At 27.5% G+C, this 23,251-nt stretch overlaps 1 protein-coding gene across 1 annotated transcript in view; it reads left to right on the top strand.

Moving 5' to 3' along the window:
• Positions 1 to 2,925: 2,925 nt before the first annotated feature.
• LOC107449488 (nephrin-like) overlaps positions 2,926 to 23,251 on the top strand; it is a 60,670-nt gene continuing 40,344 nt past the window's right edge. Inside the window, exon 1 of the mRNA XM_043046568.2 lies at positions 2,926 to 3,266. Coding sequence (XP_042902502.2) covers positions 3,197 to 3,266 — 70 coding nt within the window. The 5' untranslated portion in view covers positions 2,926 to 3,196. The remainder of the gene's footprint in view (positions 3,267 to 23,251) is intronic.

The raw sequence follows: 23,251 nt of genomic DNA, 5'->3' as shown, positions 1-23,251 counted from the left end.
TAGGGTTTGAGTGAACAAAATGCGTTCCTAAGCATTGACAAGAACAAGTTTTGTGCTTTTACATTGCTACTTTTTAAATTTTGCAGAAATGTTAACAAAAATTATTTGAGGAATATTTATTTAGTTTAGCTATTATGTTAACGAGCTGCGAGTAAACTAATTTGCATAGCGAGAATAAGGTAATGTTTGCAAATGTTTAGCAACATTCAATTTTATTTTTCGAAAAGAAAAGGAGAACTGGATGTTTCTTTTATTTTAGTATAAAAAAGTGCAGCAATAATGAGTAGTATATCAATAAAGTTTAAAAATTAATTTAGAGACAAATTAAAGTAAAAAATTAAATGTACATTAAATATACATTGATTTTTCGCCATCTACGTTTTACCACCTATAGCAAAACAGTAATAGCTGCAAGCCTTTGTTTTATAATTTTAATGATGTATGTTAAAAATTCTGTGATGATTAGTAATTATTTAAAACTATGTAAATAAATAATATATATATATATACTTTTGAAATTGTATTTGAACGGATTGTATTTGTGTATTTGTGTATTTGAACGGATTGTATCATTGAATTGTATTTGTCGGATAGTTTGGATCTTTTGAGGCTTTATGCAAGCATTTAGTAGGAATAAAAAATTGAAACTCCTTCCAAAAAAACTTACGTAATACAAAAATTTAGAAATTAGAATTTGGAATTTTCAAATTTCACGAAATCAAATTGGATGATTAGAATCTAAAAAAAGTAAAAATTAATTTGACCCTTCATTTCACACCTTTGCATCTCTTCAAAACCAAGTATTTTCTCCGCTATTCTCCATAATTCAATGTTTGAAACTGCTTTGCACATTTGCAAATGTGCTTGTTTTCATAAGGGAAAGGTATAAGCAGTCAGGGGTAGTTTCAATGTTGAAAGACATGCCATTTTCCTCTTACTGCTTCGTTAGTTAGGAGACTTCTACCATTTCGGTAAGAGGGATAACTTCTGTTCTGATGCTTTAAGATAAGTTTGCAATTTGCAGCTTCAATCATTTTATTTCTTATATTTCAATTTTTATTTCATTTTTGATGATTTTGAACTTATTGTTTCAAAGATTCTATTGTTTAGATTCACGTGGAGCATTAGTGCGAATTTATAAAATTTTGCGGGTATGCAAAGTGATTAAAATGCTTTCAAAAAATGGAATTGATTTTTTCTTGCGTTCATCGGCCAATCCTGCATATGAAAACAATAATTATTATTCGTAGCTTTCAAAAGTGTGGAATCGAAGGTTAAACATAGACTACTCATTGGCTACAATGCATATCAGACACAAAAAGATACAAATTCATTTTCATCAAAGAACGATGGAATAAAGGCATTTATCTGCATTTTATTACTGTTTAGTACGAAAAAAAATAAAGACTGCTGAAAAACTAATTTCAGAAAACTAAAACAAAATGCATAAAATAAAAGAAAACAATTTTATATAAACTATGTAGGGTTAACAAATTTCAATTTTTTTCTGTTTCAATTCACTAAGAAGAATATACTAAAATGAAAGTTAGGGTTTGAGTGAACAAAAATTGTTTGTAGGAAACATTTTTCTCTTTAAGCATTTGTTTCAGTCATTGTTTACAACTGGTTGACTCAGGAGTTAGAAGCTGTTTAAGATCAAAAGAGAGCAAAACATGATAAAATATATTACTCTGATTTAAAATCAAAGCTCTCAGGTGATTTAACTTGTCAACTCGAAATTGTACTGTTGATTTTTGGTTTTCTATTTTCCAAACTTATTTTTACCATCGCCTGATCAGTTTACTTGGATTTTTTGTGTTTTCCTTTGCTTAGTCCAAGCATACAGTTTAAATAAACTCACATATAAATGCAACATTATGAATCGTCAGTATTTATACATATTTTATTGCAGGTCAATATCTTGATGTCAAGAGAATGTTAAGCAAACATACAGCTATAGTGAAAAATTAAATAAAAATTTAAAATATAATTAGCATATTATGTAAAACAAAAATTTTACGTAAATGATTTTTCATTAATCCATTCTGAATTTGTCCTAAATTTAATTAACTAATATTTGGAAATTATCAAAAAGTTTTGTTTTATATTTTTCTATTTTTATTTTGCTGGGTATGAAAAATATTAAACAAATAAAAAATAAGAAAATAAATTAAGTAACAATTGAAAAATATTGAAAATATATGTTTTGTATTTCACTTTTTAATTTGCTGAATATGAAAATAAAATAAAACACATATTAAGAAATTAATAATATATTTGCAATAAAGAGTATGCCCTGTGAATTTATTTAAAAATAGCATGATCATTAAATGCACATTTTTAAGAAGTAAAACTATTATTACTGTTCCTTGATATTTTTGTATAGTATAGGAAATGGAAAAAAATCAGCACACATTTTACTTAAGGTTTACAACTGTCAAAGCAAACAGAAAAGGAAAAGACAATATTGGCAAAGATAATTTAAAGAAAAAACATTTGTAAAAAACATTTCTTGAGAACTAGTTTATTATTTACTTTTCATTGGTAATAACTTTAAACGATGTGCAACACTAATGTAATTTTTTTTCATTTTTTTATTCTTTATTTGTAAGGGAAGGGAAATGGAAAAGGTGCATTTAAAAGTCAAAAAAGTTAAAATGGTTCTGTAATTATTTGATATTTATCTTTTAGGATTTCAGTATTTATACCTTTGTATATGTTGCAAATTTTCAATATTATACAGTTCGGCAAAATGAATAAATAAATAAAATAAAACCTATCTTCCATGTGTAAAATATATTTCTTTATAAAATAAAAAACGAAAATAACAGTAAGTTCTTCAAAATACTGCAAACCGTTCCTTTGGCGGTAAATCTAGTGTTTTTGCGCCAAGTTGGCATTAGTACTATTTCTAAACTTTCCTTCAATCTTATCTTCCAAACATTTGAAGAACACCGAATCATTTCTTCTAGTACCTAGATATTCATTGAATGAATAAATGAATTTTTTATTTCGATCAAAACGATAAAAAAAACGAAATCTTATATTTTTCAAAATTTAGTTTCTAAAGATGTTTACATCATGAAAATAAATTAGATAATACCTTCAAAAATTTCTGAGTGTTCCCTCTCACTGGGTGCTCTACAAAATTTATACTGTTTATCTCATTCATTTTAAAAATTTTGAACAATATTTAATGATGGTTTTACATTGGACATTTATTTTGTTGTGTATCGTCAATTTTTGCGCAAGAAATCTGAAGGCTGGTAAGACATTTTATATTGTATTTATTTAAATATATATGAATGAAAAATATATTCTTTGTACATATTTCACATTATAAAAACTATAAATTTTAACCAAAAAATGGAAATAAAACGCATTTTAATTATTATGTTAGTAAGTTTATATTTTGATAGTTTGAATGAAACTTATGTGAATTTTTTTGAGTGAAATTTATATTTTAAAATTTCGTCAACATAACATATCTTTAAAAAATCTTAAAAATTTCAAATTATTCTACGTCTTCATTTGTATTTTATACCTTAAATCTGCGATGCATTTAACTGAAAGATGTATGTAATACTCATATTTGCATTTTATGAAACTTTTTTAAAGACTACAAGAGGTTCTTAAAGTATTCATAGTGTTTTCTTGTTTTCCTTAAATATTCAATTGGTACCTGATTTTCCTATATTTGTAATTTCGATTAAATTACAAAGATTTGAAATTTATATGTATAAATTTGCTTTACAAACTTTAGTTACTCTTTCTCTTAGAAGATATTTTAACCAAGTATATATTATGAAGAAAAGTCAATGGATTTTAATTTAAATATGGAAATAATAATTTTTGCTTGAAATTTTATGCAAATTTTGGAGAATAATTTTTAATGAAAACTAGGAATATTGCAAGCAAAATGATAAAAAAAATTATTAACTCATATTATAATTTGTGCATAGAATATTTCAAAATTCAACATCAGTAAATGCTTTCAATAATTTAAATTCTAGAGAAAAAACATTGCATTGACATCATTTTAATACACATATTTATAAAAAACAATCGTTCAAAATGTCATGATAAATGTGATATTACAATTGTAATACGAAATATCTAACTACCTATTAAATTTTTACATTCTAGAATTGCAATAGGACCCGTTCTTACTTTAAATTTAAAAAAATTCATGATAACATATTTTATTTAAGACCTAATTTACATATTTTAACCAAATCTTTACGTAGCTTCAAGTTGTTAAGGCTACAGATTTTAATCAAACTCAAAAATTATTTTTTTAATTAAAAATTTCAGTTCTAAATAATAAGTTTCAACTTCATTTTTTTTTCTTTTTTGTTTTTTTATGAAAATAAATGCAATTTCAAGCAGATACGATATTTAAATAAATGAACTTTGCTGAGTTTTAAATACTTTGGATAATAAAGCAGCTGATAAGTCAATTAAAATAATCTATTGAAATATTTAAAAAGTATGAGTATATTTAAAAAAAAATCTTTCAAGATTTGGAAAGCACGCTTAACTAAAGTTAAATTATTGAAAATATTTTTGTTTTGGAGGGCATTTTAGTTTTTCTTTCAGATAATTTAATGGCTATTCAAATGAATGTGGATATATTTCTTTTGTACAATTTTTTAAACATAAAGCACAGAAAATTTAAATTTGGCTTTTTTATAAAAATGAACCCAACTCACATATTAGTAAACTGCTTTGTTTATTTATATGATGACTGAAATGTAGTGTTTTGAATACTGTACGAAGAATAAGGAAATTTCAGAACGTTAAGAAAACGTACAGAAAATGTACATCAGGCTTAAATCATATAAAAATGAACCAACCTCACAAATGAATAAACTGCTTTTGCTAATTTATATGATTAATACTGCAAGTAAAATAAGGCAATTTCAGAATGTAATGTAACAAATATCAAATATAACGGTCAAACATAAAATTTCCCTTTCATTTCGCATCTAAAGTAATAGCTGTGATTTGAGATTTCCCTTTTGAATTAATTTACCGATATCGTTACTAATGACCACTACATATACATAGGCTCTAATTACAAACATTTCCCAGAAGAAAAGAAACCGTGATTGTAATTATCTTTAACGACCCATATTGCTATTAAAGACATTGAAATTTTTTTCCCAAATAATAAATTATGCAAGAATAAAAATATTCTCTTCGATATGTGGAATTCTTATAATTAAAAATATACATCTTCAAAATTTGGATTTTGTTTTCATATGATATCAGAATTGATGGCCTTATTTTATTATTTAATGCCTCAATGAGAAAAAAATTCCAGTAAAATTACTGTGTTTTATAGAAATGATATGTCTGATAAAAAAAAATAATGATTGTGGTTAACAAAACCAAAATAAACGGTATTTAAACCATTCATTTGGATTTATTTCAATTTATATTGTAGTGGTTTACCAAAAATTCTGGTATTATTAATTATATTTTATTGCTATACAATTAGTAATTAATACAAAAATTAAAATTAAATTTAACCGAAGAAATTGCTTACTCTTATTTGTGAAGAAGTTACCAATTTTTTTTTACATTTATCAAAGTTTTTCACAAATTATAAGACCATTTTTTATTATTCATTTTACAAAATTCATGACAAAGCTCAGGGACAAAAAATAATGAGCTTTTTTGAATTCCCATAGAGCAAGAAGCACAGTAAATTTCATTATATCCTGCTAGTTGCAATCGTACTTTTATTCTCTGTAATGGTATACCTTTTCCATTGACCTTAATGGTGTAGTTTTTTTATAATCATTCTTAGAAATATTCTTTTTAAAATACGTGTCCAAATGTGAGAAACAGCTTTTGAAGAATCTACAGAGTGAAAAAGCAAAATTGAATAAAATGTTGTTTGAATTTTTAAACAAAGTTTATTTCCCAACCTTAATTTACTAACCCTTAAGAATTGTTCGTAAACTCGGCTGCAATTTATACAGATAGTTGCTTTTTAAATGTTTAACGATGTATGTCTTAAAAAAGTACTCAATTATGATTATTTGATTAACACACACACATATATATACAAAAGAAATAATTGAATATTTATCTAATTAGAGCATTAAGAAATATTGGCTAAAGAAAAGTAAAAACTATAGATTTAGTTTCATGCTATCGTTAAGAAAAATTATACTTCAGAATAATGAATATACATCAAAGCATAGTAAAAATAATTCTAGTAATAAGTTATACGGTATAAAACATAGCATTTGGTACAAAACAATCTTTTTCTTATAATAATTGCTTAAAAATAATTCAATTTAGTATCAAAATTTATTTTTTCGAAGCGAACTATTAAATGAATCGAACAGCTTCTCGAATTATCTAATGGCCAGATTTTCGAAGGTGTGATAACCTCTAATACTGGGTATAAAATCCCGATAGAGAAGCGTGTCTCATTGTAAAAATGAAATAAATCTATTTTTCACTGCATTATTACCTAAAATGTATATTTATTTGCAGTTTTTCTGATTTACTTTTCGCTGTCTAATGACCTCTTCCTTGTTATAGTCAACTATTTTTTATTCTATCATGAATAATCGAAACCGAAATTAATATAAATTTTATTGAAATTCCTATTGATTTAAATGTTAGCATTTTATTTGTAAACCAAGCATTAATCCAAAATCTTGAATGATTTAAAACTTTATAAAAATAATTCAGTTAAAATATGTAAAAAAAATCCAAAAATATTTAATATGTTTTCTAACTGTTCTACGCTAAGAGCATCAGAGGAAATATTTATGAAAGTTCTTAAAGCTATCATAGGTTTTGCAGTGAATGTTTCTAAGATTTTTTTTCTGCTTGGATTTATCAGTAAATTACTGAAACCATATGACTAAGGGAATTGAATATATGTATGTATTAAATAGAAAGAAAATGTACTTCTAAAAGTAAAGCCTTTTCTTATAACCTGAGCATTTGTTTTAGAAAAATAATCCGTAACACTATTTTAAATTATCATATGCTTTGCAATAAGTGTTTCTAATCAGGAGTCTTTTTTTTCTGCTTAGGCTTATTGGTAAATGACTAAAGCTATAAAATGTAAAGAATTAAATATTTGTGAATATAAATAAAAAGAAAATAAATATATAATTCTAATAGTTAAAGCATTTTTTTAAATATAACCTGAGCACTTGGTTAAGAAAAATAATCCTTATCATTTTAATCCTTTAGCACTTCCATTCACTTCAGATCCTTAACACTTTTTTAAGTTATCAAATGCTTTACAGTAAATGTTTTTAATCTGGAGTCATTTTTCTTCTGTTTATATTTATTAGTAAATGACTAATACCATATGACTTAAGGAATTGAATATATGTAGGTATTAAATAGAAAGAAAATGTTCTTCTAAAAGGTAAAGCCTTTTCTTATAACCTGAGCTTTGTTTAAGAAAAATAGTCCGTAACACTTCATACCTTAACGCTACCATTCACTTCATATCCTAAACATCATTTTAAGTTATCTTATGCTTTGCAATAAATGTTTCTAATCAGGAGTCTTTTTTTACTTTTTGCGTTTATTGGTAAATGACTTAAATCATAAGACTTAGAGAATTGAATATATGTAGGTATTAAATAGAAAGAAAATGAATTTCTAAGAGGTAAAGCTTTTCTAATATCCTGAGCATTTGTTTAAGAAAAATAATCCGTAACACTTCATACCTTAACGCTACCATTCACTTCATATCCTAAACACTATTTTAAGTTATCATATGCTTTGCAATAAATGTTTCTAATCAGGAGTCTTTTTTTACTTTTTGCGTTTATTGGTAAATGACTTAAAGCTGTAAAATTTTGAGATATAAATATTTGTAGGTATTAAATAGAAAGAAAATTTCTAAAATTTAAAGTTTTTTTTTATAAACTGAAATATTTGTTAAGAAAAAATAATCCTTACCACTTCATTCATAGTCCTACACCAATAATTTATATTCAAGGATAATCCAATCCATATCTCATGAATGTTTCGTTTTAGGAAGCTTTTTTCAAAGATTGAAACTTTTAAGCGGAACATTTATCTTTGTATTATATCTGAAAATCTGTAGTGCTCGATTCTTTTTATGTGCTTCAGCGAAACTATCAAACAAAAGTAATTGTGAGGTCTGAATAATGATCCTGTACTACGAAGAAAAATTACACCCAGGAAGAAAAAAAAGAAAAAAAACATAAAAAGTACCGTATGAAATCAAGAATTTTCCTTTTTGGTGCTTTATTTTTTTCGATCAAGAGATCGGCTTCTTCAGATGACAGATGGTGTTAATCTACTCATCCTGAGAGGTACGGACTTTGGCGACAAGCCCAAACCACAGAGTTTTATGATGGGTAAGCGAAGGAAAATAGAACTTCCAAAAAGAAAGTGTTGACGGAAAGAAAGAACAGAAAGCTATAACCTGAACACGTTAAGGATATTCGAAAGAGAAGTTCCGAAACTTTAAGGAAAGGATTTTTTATTCAACTTATAAACTTATTATTTAGGTTTGCTTAGAATGCAATGCATAAAACTTACTTTGAAAAATAAATTTGTGTTGAATATTAAATAATATACCTATATAATACCAAATCTATGTAATAGTACTTTATATTTCTATTAAGTATTTAATTATATACCTACCGAAAGAAATGTAGAAATTTAATTCGTTGAGTTTATTTTGTTTCTAATACGTGAAGATTTTGTTTTATACCACACTGCAAAAAAATACGGTGAAAACTATCAGAATATGGTAAAATTTAATGTATTTCTGGCTCAATGGATTCACCAAAAAGGTCGGTAAGCTTTTACCGAAGCTCTTTGGTAATATTAACAATAAAATTTGGTTTTATAATTAGAAAAAAAATTAATTAGTAAATACAATTAAATTTGGAAATTTTACCATGATAACTAAGAGGATGGCATAAAACCCGTTTTCTTGGTTTGGTTTCTTTAGTTTTGTATTTTTTCCTAAATGCGTGGTAATAAGAACTGTAATTTTGAAAACCAGAACTAACCGCTGGACTGTTACCATATAAATGAAAAAATGACTTATGTGTCGTAAAATTTAGTTTTATTAACCAGAATTATGCTTACTTTTTTACCAAAAATGTCATTAGTATACAGTAGTGTAATTTCACCATAATTTTGTTTCGCCGTGTACTTTCGAAATGCGATGATGTTAAAACTGCATAGAACTCTCAAAAACGTTTTCCAAACTTCAAATATCATGATACCTAACTTAAGAAAACCAACACTACAAATTCGTGCGGCCATTTGAAGGGAAACGAAGCACAAAGCGATAGATCAGAAACGAGTCTAAAAATGCCCAAATACTATTTTAGGAGATTAAACGATACAAAAAGTACTGTTCAATTATGTTGAAAGTATTCTGAAACTGAAATGAATTTGTAATGAATTTGAACAGTCTATCCTTAGCATTGTGTAGGCAAAATGAAGAGAAAGACATCTTCTCATTAAAAATCCAGTTTTGAGACAAAGGTAAACTAATTAATTAATATATATGATTAAGTATTTTTTGATAATAAATACACAGTGTTGAAAACAATTTCGAAAATTGATCAAAATGTGTCAAAATAGCTCAGTAATAAGTAATATTCGAATATGAAATGTTATGTTATCAAAATTGCAACAGCATATGCTCATATTTGCAGAAAGTGAATTGCCCAATAATGATGAGGAGGGAAGAAAGTGTGAGAGATATATTTATTGGCAGCCAGCAGGATTCAAACCTTGAGCCTTCAGATTCCTATAGTAGGATGCTCTAACCGCCAAAAATGTACACCCCATTCAAGAAGAGTTAGAAAGCTGTATATGCTGGCTACCGCAATTACGCATTATCTCAAGCTGATTTTCGATACCAGTGGTACAAAGGGTCTTAATTTGGAAAATGTGAACCCAATAGTCAAAAGGTTGGTCATGTTTATTTCAGTTTTTGCTCATTTCGCTACATCATAAGAACTTCTAAGTGAATGGAATGTAAGTTAGGATGTGTCATTGCCACGGAAGCTGCTTAAAGCTTCCTAACTCTCTTAGGTGTAAAACTATGGTAATTAGAGCATCTAACTGCAATACCGGCGACTTCTGTTCCAATCTTGTAGCCAACCACCGAATATTTCTCTGACACCTTCTTCTCTCTAGAGTATGTAATTTTCACACTAAAGAGTACTTGTTATTTCAGTTTTGAATACAAGTGTTTTTTAAAACTGTCGATATTTGTTTCGGAGCTATTTCGACACATTTTTGCTCAGTTTTGGAAAACTAATTTTCACAGTGTATCTTACACTCATGAAACATATTTTTCATTTTTTGTTGAAGATAATCTGCATTTCTACTACACAGGCAGAAAATCAATGAAAACATCTCATTGCTAGCATGCGGCAAAATATTTAAACCTGTATTCTTTAAACGACTAACATTATTTTTACATCAACACTCCGGTTGGTTTAAATCAGGAACAGAATTTTAATCCACCAACCGTCACTGTGATTCGAATCTGGGTTTATTTAATGGAAGGCGAGAGTTCATACCCTGATACATCACACAGTAACATACTTAAGCAGAAACTAATAATGATAATAAAGAAAAATAGAAAATATAATAATGATATTAATTTTATTTATTATTTGCTCTTAAAATACAGTAAATAAAACGGTTTCCCAATACATCGGTGGCATCACAGTGTTTCCGATATTGAATTAAACTTCACCTTTTATTTCATGATATATCTGAAGTTTTATGATCATGCTTGATTTGCAATTTTACAATTATATAACCAAATATAAGTTACTGTCCAAACATTTAAACAATAGATTTTATTTGATTTATTTTCGAGTAAAGGAGATTCTTAAAACATGATTGATTTTTTTAATTGAATAAAGTAATTATTTAATGTAATAGACAATATTATGAAGATTTGTAGGCATACACATTAAATATCATACACCCACTTAAAGTGATAATTTCAAAATCGCTCATAAAAGAAACAAACAAGTTATTATATTTCTGAGTAAATCATTAAAATTTCTTTTCTCAGAATAAAGAAAAACTTTTATGAAAACAAATTTGCAATACATTAATTGGCTTTTATTTTAAAAGACTTTAGATTAAATAAAAAAGTAAGTAAATATTTTATAATATAGGTATGCTTTCGAATCTTTTGCTTCTTCGGAACTATTGTTTTTTATTTTACGCATTTCACTTCACTAAATGTAAGTCATGAGGTCCGTAAAAGATATTTAATTGAATTTAATTATCATCCAATTTTTTTTGTATCAAGAAGCTGTTCAACCATGTTTTCAAAATCTCTGACATTAATCATTTAGCGCAATTATTCTTCTCAACATAATTNACAGAAACCTTCTATAGTAATAAGTCAAGTTAAGAATTTAAAAATAAATATATGGTTGAATTATTTCATATTTTGTCAATCAAAATATAAAAAAAGAAATTAATTTGGAAATATTTTACGATATCACATGCAGAAGTTCCTTCTATGGGATAGGTGTGTAGTACAAAATCTTGAAAGCGAAGCAAAAAGCAAAGTTATTTATATCATTGTGTTGTTATACAAAAAAATTTATTTGCTATCCAGTGTTGTTTGCAAAGCTAACCAATCAACTCATGCCTAATACAACAGTATTATATATTAGCCAAAAGGAAATAAAGATATTAATTGAAAAGATCAATACATGGCAACGGTAATACAAAGCATAAAATCTATGCATAAGTATCGTTAGATACTTGAATAAGATGCATAGATGCACATTGTGGCACACAAATAGTCAGTAAGTCAATTTCTGTTCCCTCCTGATCAGAAGTGCGCCTATAACTGAAATTAAAACGACATATGCTCTATCTCGGGAACATTATTGACGCAAATGCACATGCTTGTAAACTTAAAATGCAATATTTGCATAAAATAATTGGAAAATATGCATATTTTTGTTTCCAAACAGAAATGATTTTGAAGGAATAGATGTGCCTAAGATTTGCTATGTTTTACTCTCTAAACCAGTATAAAGAAGGGCTACAACCATCTTTCCAGACCATTAACTATTTTATTTGCTAAAATAAATTGTTTTTCTTCTGCTAAATTAAAATAAATAAATGTTTTAGTGCAACATTTATGACTTCTCAGTTGAAATATTCACAGAGGGTAACACACGTAACGTTCAGTTAACACACGTAACGCACCAATTTCACCAAAATAAAGAAGTTTTTACTGCTGCAAGAAATTTTTAAAAATCACTAAACACAGCTTCGATATTGTATCTCTCTATAAAAGAAAATATCTTAATTTTTTGCCTTTATACTTCACAGAATTAAATGAATAAATTCAAAGTTTCAAATATCTAGCATTATAAAGGGTAACACACGTAACAAAATTTCAGAAATTTTTTTTTTCAACATCAAATTAATTTGCGCCTTCAATCTTCGTTTTGAAAACTTGCAACACATATAGATTTAACAACAAATTAAGAAAAACATAAAAAATATCTAACAAGTTTATTATAATAAGTGTTAAAGTTGAAATATGTCGTGTAAAAGTAACACACGTAACGAAAGAATCGCCCATTTATTTCGTTTTTTGGTTAAGTGTAATTTTTATGTCTCATAATTTAGAAGTTGAGAATGGTTTCTTTGCATACTAATGTAAAAGTTTTCACTATACATAGTTAAATTGTGTGAGCTTGTAATATAATTTTAAAGTTTAAGAAAGTACTTTTTAAAAATAATTGTGGTTGTAACAGAAAGCATTTTACTTCTTGGAGACTTATTAATTAATTCACATTAGCTAAATATATTGAATTTTTTTTATTATTCAAAGAAGTGCGTACATTTTTACTTTTTTCGTTCACAAAGAAGAAAAGTTTGATCAAAATTACCAGAATCTGTAGTATTTATAGTGATTCTGGCCCTATGGTAACACCAAAGTCTGAGTAATTCTTAACAAAACACTTTGGTAATATCTTTGGCAAAATTAACAATGAAATATGCTTTTAAAATATGTGATAGAATTTATTAAATGTGATAGTTTATCATGATGCATTAAAGCATGGCATAAAAATCATTAATTCTAAACTTACTTGAAGTTTTTCTTATTTGTTATTAAATGTGTGTTAATTAGGAGTATGATTTTAGAAAAAAGCAGAATTTCCCGCATACCGTTACCATATAAACGGGAAAGTTAGCAAATAAAAGATTAAAATACCTAATATGTTAGTTTTATTAACCAGAATTATGTTTTACTTTTCACCAGAAATTTTATTATCATACAAGTGCGGTAATTTTACAAAAAAGAAGTTTTCTATCACCTGTTTTGGGAAAAATTGCAAAGTAAAACTCATTTTTTTATCTACTGTTTGAGTTGCATGCAAGAAGACCATTTCATTGGCTCACAAGTCAGTAGTAAGCCAAAGAGCTAACTTTCTATAATAACACTACGTTTACGATTCAAACTGAAGTAGAGGGTAAGAGAAATTATTTCTGCATGAAAGGGTAAAATCAATTCATTGTTTTCTTTGCGAAATCGTTGCAAAATAATCCAGAATTTATCAAAAGGAGTTGACGGCATTCAAATTCCATCCAAGTGCCCACCCAACCCTGCAAACAAATATAGGCTTAGGTTTTTTGTGATGTAGCAATCTTCCACTGTATATTTTGCCGCAAGGTTATGAAACAGTAAGGTTTGCTTTTCCCGGATCCTTTTTTTCTTCTTCTTCAGAGAAGCGAAGTTATGTCGTCACATACTCATAGACTCTTTCCAAGCTATAGTTTCTCTCAATGTTATTCGTTATACTAACAACTATTTTAAGTCTCAGTTTTTATTTTTTCTAGAAATTCTCGTAATTTGTAATTATTCGAATGCAATTTCATTAACAGTTTTTTTATTTCTTTTTAAGTTTATAATAGAAATTTGGAGTTATATAATGGAATTCAAATTTAAAGATAAAGTTAAGTTTACCCTCATATTTTCAATGTAAACGTTAGAAGTATATTTTTACACATCTTAACCCAAGATATTGCTTGTGAGATTTGATTCCTTCCGAAGACAAATTTATATCATTCTCAGGACAGTATACGAAATTGAAAATACAATAGTAATAGAAAAAAAAGTAAACCGAAGTGAAATGAACAAAGAAAATTACTACATATAAAATAAAATTAACCAAGATTAGTCAGGGCAATTTTTATTAAGTTTTATAGCAGGCTTGCTTTCGTATAACATAATCAAATACATTATTTTCTTGTATTTGATTCATTTTACATTAATCATTTTTCTAATAAAAATGACTAAAGTAAAAACGTATTTTTCGTTTAGATTTAATCTACGATACTAAATTAAATATTATTCATATACTTTCAAATTTAGTTGTTTTAAAATTTTTTGTATTATTTCTAACATCTGTTTGAAATAATAAATATTATAATAACAAGGTGTTTATATCTTCATCTAAAGGGGGAGGGGAGTTATGACATCAACGCCGTCTTTATTCCTTGAAGTTTTTTTTTTCTTTTGCTGAGGTATGCATTTTTATTCATTATGATAATGATACTCACATAAATGTTTTCGAATTGCAAGCGTTAAGTACCCTTTTGATTTGTGTTAAAATCCATTTAACGTTTAAAACAGCATTCATTTTTATAGCTTTTGCTGATGATTTTTATAAAATTTAAAATAAAAGTTTCATTTAAAAACAAATAAATATATAATGATATAAATCTAGCATATACACCATTGCAACATGCAAAATCTGGTTCCAAAAATCAAAAGGTAAAGGAATTAGTTATCATTGTTTTCAAAAACAGGAATCACTTTGAAAACTTTGAGAAGCGAAATATCAAAGAAAAGATGCATTTAATCCTAGAACATCATGTATTTGCTCAGAACATTTTAAAAAGGAAGATTTTATGAGAGACAGGTTTACCCAAAAAGAGGCAATTGACACCAAATGAGATGAAAATGAAGACTACAAGAGGTTAAGATTCAATATGATTCTGATGGAGAAAAAATTACTGAAAACAAAGAATATTAAAATGGAAAAACAATTAAAAGTACGTAAGAGGAATGAAAGAAGTGTAATGATTGGTCGAAAGTATGCTGAAAATTTATTATCTAAAGTATCTACTTGTAGCTTTAGTAAGATCTAAATAAAATAAAAGCTTTAGTAAGCTCCAAAAGCGAGAAATGGGATACTGTGGATATGTGTTCAGCTGTTGCCTTGCTAGCAGTTTCAAGAAAAGCCTGCTTTTATTCAAGAAAAAAGTTTAAAAATGCCCCTTCTAGCTTTATCAACAATTAGGAAATGGACCAGTAAAATTGATATTATTCCCGGTATACAAAACAAAGTTTTAAATTTAATGAGGCACAAATCAGAGCAATTAACAGAAAAGGAGAAATTGACCGTTTTGTCAATCGATAAGATGAAAGCATCAAGAGAATTGTCCTATGATATTAAACGTGACGAAATTTTGGTGCCATATACCTACGCATGCATTTGTATCGGATGCATTATGAATTCCTGAAAACATTCAGTTTACTTAAATTTTGATATCCAAAGTAAATTTTTAAAAGAGGTGATCATGAAAATAATCGAAACCATTGAAAGCACTGGTTATCTCGTAACGGCATTAGTTTCAGATTTGAGAGGTTTAAACCAAAGGTTTTGGAAGGACTTAAATATTAGTTCTGAACAACATTTGTTTTTATCAATCCTATTGCAATAGAAATAAATGTCTTTGAGGATGTACCACATGTGATGTAACTGTTACACAATTCTTTTTTAGACTCTGGTATGAGGTTAGAAAATGGAACAGAAAATAAAAGATCCTTATTTGTGAAGCTTTTATCTACAGATAATAAAGAGTTAAGACTCTCTTATAAAATATCGCATAAATATTTGGATGTCAATTGATCATGTAGACAAAGAGTTAAGTTTACACTGCAACTTCTGTACGAGAATACGGCCAATGTTCTGCAATATCTTTTTCCATCTTGCTTCAGAGAATCGAAATTCATTTAATTTGTGGTTCATTTTTTGATGTCATTGATTCACGACTCTTATTCAGCGGTAGGCGTAATAGATTGGCTTTTCGCCCAAATGAAGAATTATAATTAAGAATTATTAGAAACATATAAGGAACTTTTATCGATTCTTGTAAAAGGGAAAAGAAACACTCACTGCGTTTTTCATAAGTTTTATTGATATCGATAAATTTGACTATATCTTTATTTGACTTTTTGAATGAAAACTACAATGTTAAATATCTTTTAACACATAAATTTAATCAAGATTTGTTAGAATTTCTCTTCCAATCATTAGGTCAGACGTATAATCATTTAACCCCTTACAAAGTAGTAAATCATACCAAATTGTTCGTGTTGGAAAAAAAATCTGAATGAGCTGAAGTTTGCAATAGTCAAAATCTAGAATCCGATTCTGACGTCAATGACTATAATTCCTTTTTAATAATCTCTTTAGCCTCAACATCTGTTCCTGAAAATTCGAACATTGGCGAAGACAAACAAATGTGTTACAGCAAATTGATGATACTATTTCATACCTGCCATTAAAATACATAAATTTTTTAAACTTAAAACTACATACCTGGAAATAGCAATAAAAGATGCTGTTTCAGATTTGTCCACTTACAATAAACTTTAAATCATCAGAAAAGAGGAATTACGGCATCCCACTGAATAAAAATTGTAAAAAATCTAGAATTAATGTTCAATTATATTCACGACGAAAGGTTTAACAAAATATTGCAACTTATGTGAGCAGGAAATTATCAGAATCTTACCCGCCAAGTTTTCATCCCGCTATTTAATTTTTTATCAAACACGAACAATGATTAGAATGAAATTTCTAAACACCAGCCTCTCCAAGAAGATATTCATAAGAAAAGAAAACTAAAAGGGATCATAACATAAATTCCTCAATTAAGTTTCTTTTAAAGCTAAAATTAGTTTAAATATAAATGATACTTTTATTAAGTTTTAGTTGTTTATTTATTTTAATTCCATAAGCATAATTAATTTCCGTAGCTGGTGATGAATTGAATTCCCTTGGGCCACAAGATAATTAGATAAATATTACCATTTTTAATTAGAAACTATTGAAAATAAGGTGGTTTCGATTTTCCGTGATAAAGTTTTGTAACTTCGTTCTTAATATCAATTTCATCAGCTGAACAATGATTTAATTGCTGTAATACTTTTGTTTCACCTTACAATTTTTATTAAATGTTGTATAAAAATCTTTTTATCGTATTATAAAGGCTTTTTAACATTATTTTAAACTTACATATTTTTATTTGCTAAATAGAATGAATGCTTAATAAAGTGAATGATTAATTTGAGTACTGAAAAGGAAACTTGTTTTAAATTGCAGTTTTAGAATTATAAAGGAACAATCCATTCATTTCACTGTTTATTTATTATATGCATTTTCTCTGTTTATTGTGAAGAATGACATTCACTCGAATCAAATTGCGAAATTTTCAGGGTATATTAATGTTCTTCACATGATTTTGTTTCAATTTTTTTTCGTACGCATTGAATTTTTATCAATGAGAATTTAAAGATTAAACTCAGTTTTAATATCTTTTAAATTATATTGCTAGTTTTCTAACTAAATATTCTACCCGGATACTATCTATATTTATCATAATAAAGTTAAAGTAACATTAAAGAAAACCGTAATGTAGAGTTGCAATTGGTAAAGTATATATGTTACCGGCAAAGTATGAAATCCGACACTATATACAATGCCTAGGCATTGTATATAATGCTTAAAACTAGCCGGCAAACTATGAAATGATTTATATTTCACACATTGCCTAGGCATTCCATAGAATGCCAAATGCTATTTAGGCAAGTTGAAATAAACGTCCTAATGAGGTTATTATGCAAATGATGGGCATGTTACTGTGAATGACCGAAATCGGTGGTTGTTGACTTTCACCGGTGAATGTTGACAATCACATAGTCGCTTTGGTGAATGTCTGTAATATTAATTATATCTGATTTGATATTAATTTATTCGTGGATATAATTACATTTATTCGATATTTTAATACTTAATGACGATAGATTAGAAGAAACATCAGTGTAGGGTATACCGGGCAAATGTATACCGGATAGTGGCACTTGACCTTAAAAAAAGCATAAGTTTAGGGTATACCGGGCAAATGTATACCGGACAGTGGCACTTAACTAGATCTAGTATATATTTCTGACATTTACCAAAGGTCTGGTCACACTAGGTCTAGTTAAGTGCCACTGTCCGGTATACATTTGCCCAGTATACCCTACACTGATGTTTTTTTAAGGTCAAGTGCCACTGCTCGGTATACATGTGCCCGAAATACCCTAGTTTGTTAATCAATCATACACACTAAACAGAGAGAATATTAATATTAATTCAAACTAAGCTTAACATATCCGAAGTGCATAGATGTTAAATCTTATAAAATTGCTTAAAATTATTGAGTTATTTATGTAGTTCTTCTTATAATGACTTAAATATCTTTAACATACATTTAAAAAACATAAAAGATTCTCTTTACAGCTAAATGATCAGTTTGTTAAATTANTTCTCAACTTTTGCAATGTCTCAGTTATACACGTAATTCAACTTAACCGGTTATCGCCCAGCGTCATATATTTAGGACAGTTCCTTTTTTCAAAGACATTCATTGTGGTGGGAAACTTTTTTCAGAATTTTCATTTATCTGGGTGAATTAAAAGATTCTCAGATACCATAATTTATTAAAGATCTCTGACTAGATCTAGAATTGAAAGGAGCAAGTACTTTTTGAACTACCAAAGACTTTTAGAATGCCCTAACAGTAGAAAAACCAATTAATTTCGATAATATATTATACCACCTTTTCTATAAAACCACTTCTTGTATCATTTCAACGGGTTAACAAAACGGGTTAAAGTAACATCAGTGTGACTTCTGTTGCAGATTTGATGACAAATAATTTATTTTAGGGTTATAAGATATTATTTTAAGCAGAACTGTTAATGTTTTTTGCTAGTTATTTATTGTTCGCTTGTTTTTTTGTGATTATTAATTTCTTTTTTTGGCATTAATTGTCCTTTTTTGTGTGAATTTTAATTGAATAGTTAATATGCTTCATAGTAAACTTTTTGATTGGTGGCGTGCCCAAAATATTGCGTCGCGTGCCATAAGTGGCACGCGTGCCACTGGTTCACCATCCCTGGTATAGGCTATGACTAGTGTGTCAATTCACTCTAATAAGAAATTGAAGTCACTATAATATAATATAAATAATGGACTAAGATCTTAGAATTTTCACTCCCGTACGTACTTTGATCGATAAATAAAGTTAGACTCAATCAAAGCAGGAACGTAAAAAAAAAGTTCATGTGTTATAAAATAATATTGTTAGTAAAGTAAACTGACTCATTATGAAGCTAGAGTCTTCTTACATCGATTGTATCACTTTTAATACAAATAGCGTAACAATTTACCTTTATTTTCCAAAAATTGCGAAACATTCAAAATCGATAGCAACACTCTGCCCTGTTGCCAACCATTAAAGGAGTAAATACATCTAAATTGGTGTAAGATTTATCAATTGTAAGTGTTTAAATTTAAATGCACTCTTTAACGTGCCTATGAAAGATCGATTCGATATAAGCTTGAAATAACATATAATTTATAGAGTTTTTCAGCACAGAATTCAGATAAAAATTACACCACAAATTTTATAGTTTGAATTCAATTAATAAAGAATATTATACTTTCTATGACACATATTTTAAGTAACTTTGTTCAAACAACAAAAATTGAATGAGAAACTTTTAAGTAAGGCAATGTCCTTTTCTTAACTATCATCTCATCTATTAGTGTTTCTGGAGAAAAAAAAATGGTTCAGTCCTTTTATTTACTTGTAAAGCTTCCAAGTAAAAATCTTATCGCAAAATGTACTCCTAATAGCTTTATAAGCCTCATTAGAGTTTTCCTTGTTTCAGAAAAAAAAAAAGCCTGGTGAAGAGAAATCTGGGTAAGTTGATTTAGCAAGAGGAGAAAAAAAAGGATTGTAATGTGTCACTTTCTGTACCTATCAGAGATGATAAGGGCTGACGTTCTCTAATGTGCGCCTGGGTGGTTTAAAAAATATCATTTATTTTGCGCAAAGAGAGTGATTAGATTTCTTTTCAAAATGTATTTCTGCCAAAAAAAATAGTATCGCTTCTCTCTTCCTAAAGGTGAACGGATTTTTAGCATAATTTCGAAAAATGTACCTAGATATAGGTATGCAAATATATTTATAATTGTGTTAAAACTTTAAGCTTAGTAAGTATTATTTCAAATAAATTTTGCTCATTAAAATATCGTAGTTCACATTGACGAAGAGAAAATGGAAGATTTTTAAATTTTCTGAATACCAAGAGCGAATCATATCAGATTATAGAAAATAAAAATACACATTTACTGCTTTCTGAAGGGTTGCCTTTCGCCTTAGAATTTATTTATTGAAACAGAGGCAAATTGCATAATATTTATCTCTATGTGCTTCAGTAAGTAATCTGAATGATATCATATTCCTTAAATTTTAGAATTAATTATTTTCCCGAAATGAAAATGCAAATTGGAACATTTAACGACAGTACATTAAGAAATGTATTTGAATGAAAATAAATAAAAGGAAACTAAGGGGAAATTGAATAAATCAGTTCAGTTAATAAATAAATAAATCAGTAAATAAGGAAATAAATCAGTAAATAAATAAATTAAACAAATCAACGAGACTAACCTTCTCAAAAATATGCAGCAAATTAAGAAATGTAAATTATTTTCAAAACAGCCTATATCTAGTAATTTGTTTTCTTTACAGCAATATTTAGCAGTCTTCGAAAAATAAACTGCATGATCAATTTTCTATACATCATTTTAAATATGGAGCCTGCCATTTGATGCACTTATTATTTTCATGTATATCATTTCGGAGACATTTTAATCATTTTGAACATATTATATTGAAGTTTTCATTAAACGTACAATTTTGATTTTGCTTGTAACGATTAAAATATGAATCTATTAAACATGAATTTCTGCGGGAAACAATTTAGATTCATAAGTATTACTCAAACGTAAGATGTCCTTTATAAAAATTACAAATAAAAGAATGAAATTTGTAAACCGACAGTTCACCTAAACTGCGTGTAAATTTAAAACAGCCATAAACAGCGTGCTTGTAGCTTTGTTTTTATCGCGTTAATCTTGTCAACATAACGTAGAGATACGTAGTACCTAAAATAAACGCGAGCATGCATAGTTGTTTTAAATATTACGCACGAGAGCGTACGGAATCTGACGCATAGGTGGGAAATCTCCGTATTGTACGCTCTTATCAAGCAACACGAGTACAAATTATAATGAAACTAAAAAATGAACTTTTTTTAAAAAAATGTGTACGTCATATATTTGCTTTTATTTTTCTAAACAGAGTTTATTTATTTTAACACTGAATTTAAATTTAGTGTATCTGAACGCCAAAAATGGTGGTAAGCTTCTTTGCACTAAAATGATGTAAAATCAAAGGCATATCTTGGCGTAATGAAATATCAAAAATATTTTTACTCGACATAACTTAACTTACTCGACATAACTTGACTTAACTTACAATATATTTATATCGAACTCGCGCCAATTTCCATTCTATTGAACACTAACATTGGTGTTTCCGGATACGAAAATATTTAACATATTATGCAAAAGCACGTGAGCTTTTTGTAAGCTTCTTCCATTATAATAATAGATATATTTGAACCCTATAAATGTATGGAAGCTCAATTTGGTGCTAATTTAAAAAAAAAGTGTTTCTTCACATAATATTTTAAGTTGTTCAACATCGAGTTCAGAGAGATATTACTCCACAGTTTTTGCATTGTACAGCATAAATTATGCATTTCACAAATGAAATAAAATTTTATTCATGAATATGATGTTTATCCACTATTCACAGATTCTATTCACTATCCACTATCATCTTATGCACAAGGTTCACAGTTTCACACTATTCACAGATTCTATTCACTATCCACTATCATCTTATGCATATGGTTCACAGTTTCACACTATTCACAGATTCATATCATCTTATGCATAATTGCTCGGCTACCGTATTATAACAACAATATAAATACGGTGGGTCCATTACTTCATTCTTTTCTACATCTTAATTTATGGACTTATTTATATTAGTTTAGTAAGAGAGCGATTTTACGAAACAAACCAATCTAAACCTTTCCCTGACACTGAACAGAGTTACGAACAGTAACAAAATTGGAAATAGTTAAGTGCCATTTTAAATTCACGCACTTAGAAAACTTAAAGCATATTTTAGAGCTTTAAACTAATTTTCAGAGTTAAGAAAATCCTAACTATCATAAATTACACTGACACATTGAGCGAATGCACATTATTAAAACAAAGTGCCAGCTTTTTCTTCTGGTCTTCTACATAGAACTAGAAAACGAAGTGTTTTGAGAGAAAAAGAGTAAAATATTTATTTTTACATAAATCTTAAAAAAAAACGGAATTTCCGTCTAATAAGTAGAAAAATATCCATATTAATTCTTCTGAATTTAAAAATAGATTAGAACGCAGTGCAAAATTATATTAAATAACACTATTTTCTAACTTAAACCCTAAGCTTCAAGGTTTGCTTTAACGAGTAATTGAGGGAAATTCTATCTCTTTCATAGAGATTTCACAGCAATTTGCTAAATTTGATTAACATTTTTATTACAAATTTTAAAGGTTTTGAAAATAAAACATTATTTTAAAAAAATGCGTGGCTGCAAAATAAGGAAAATGCAAGCACAAAATAAACATTTAAATCCATTTTTTATTTCTTTTTACTTTAAAAAAATTCAATTTAATTTAAAATTCTATTTAATAGTGGAATAGATTTATTTATATACTAATCTAGTAAAATACTGATTTAAAAATTTTATTTGGGTTGCACTTTATGCAATTTTCTTGAACAGAGTAACATATTTTGATACAAATGTATACAACATAATGTGGAAGTTTTATGAACTGTCTTGTTAATTTGTATTTTCATAAATATAATAACCTCAAGCGAAAATTAAACAAAAAAAAAATCTCGCATTTTTCAGCCATAACCATTCTACTAAAATTAGCGTTAATCATAATGAACT

This window comes from Parasteatoda tepidariorum, chromosome 7 (assembly GCF_043381705.1).
Source record: "Parasteatoda tepidariorum isolate YZ-2023 chromosome 7, CAS_Ptep_4.0, whole genome shotgun sequence".
In the NCBI taxonomy this organism is placed as follows: Eukaryota; Metazoa; Arthropoda; class Arachnida; order Araneae; family Theridiidae; genus Parasteatoda; species Parasteatoda tepidariorum.
The sequence above is the reverse complement of the archived record's forward strand: the minus strand, read 5'-3'. Positions and strand labels throughout refer to the sequence as shown.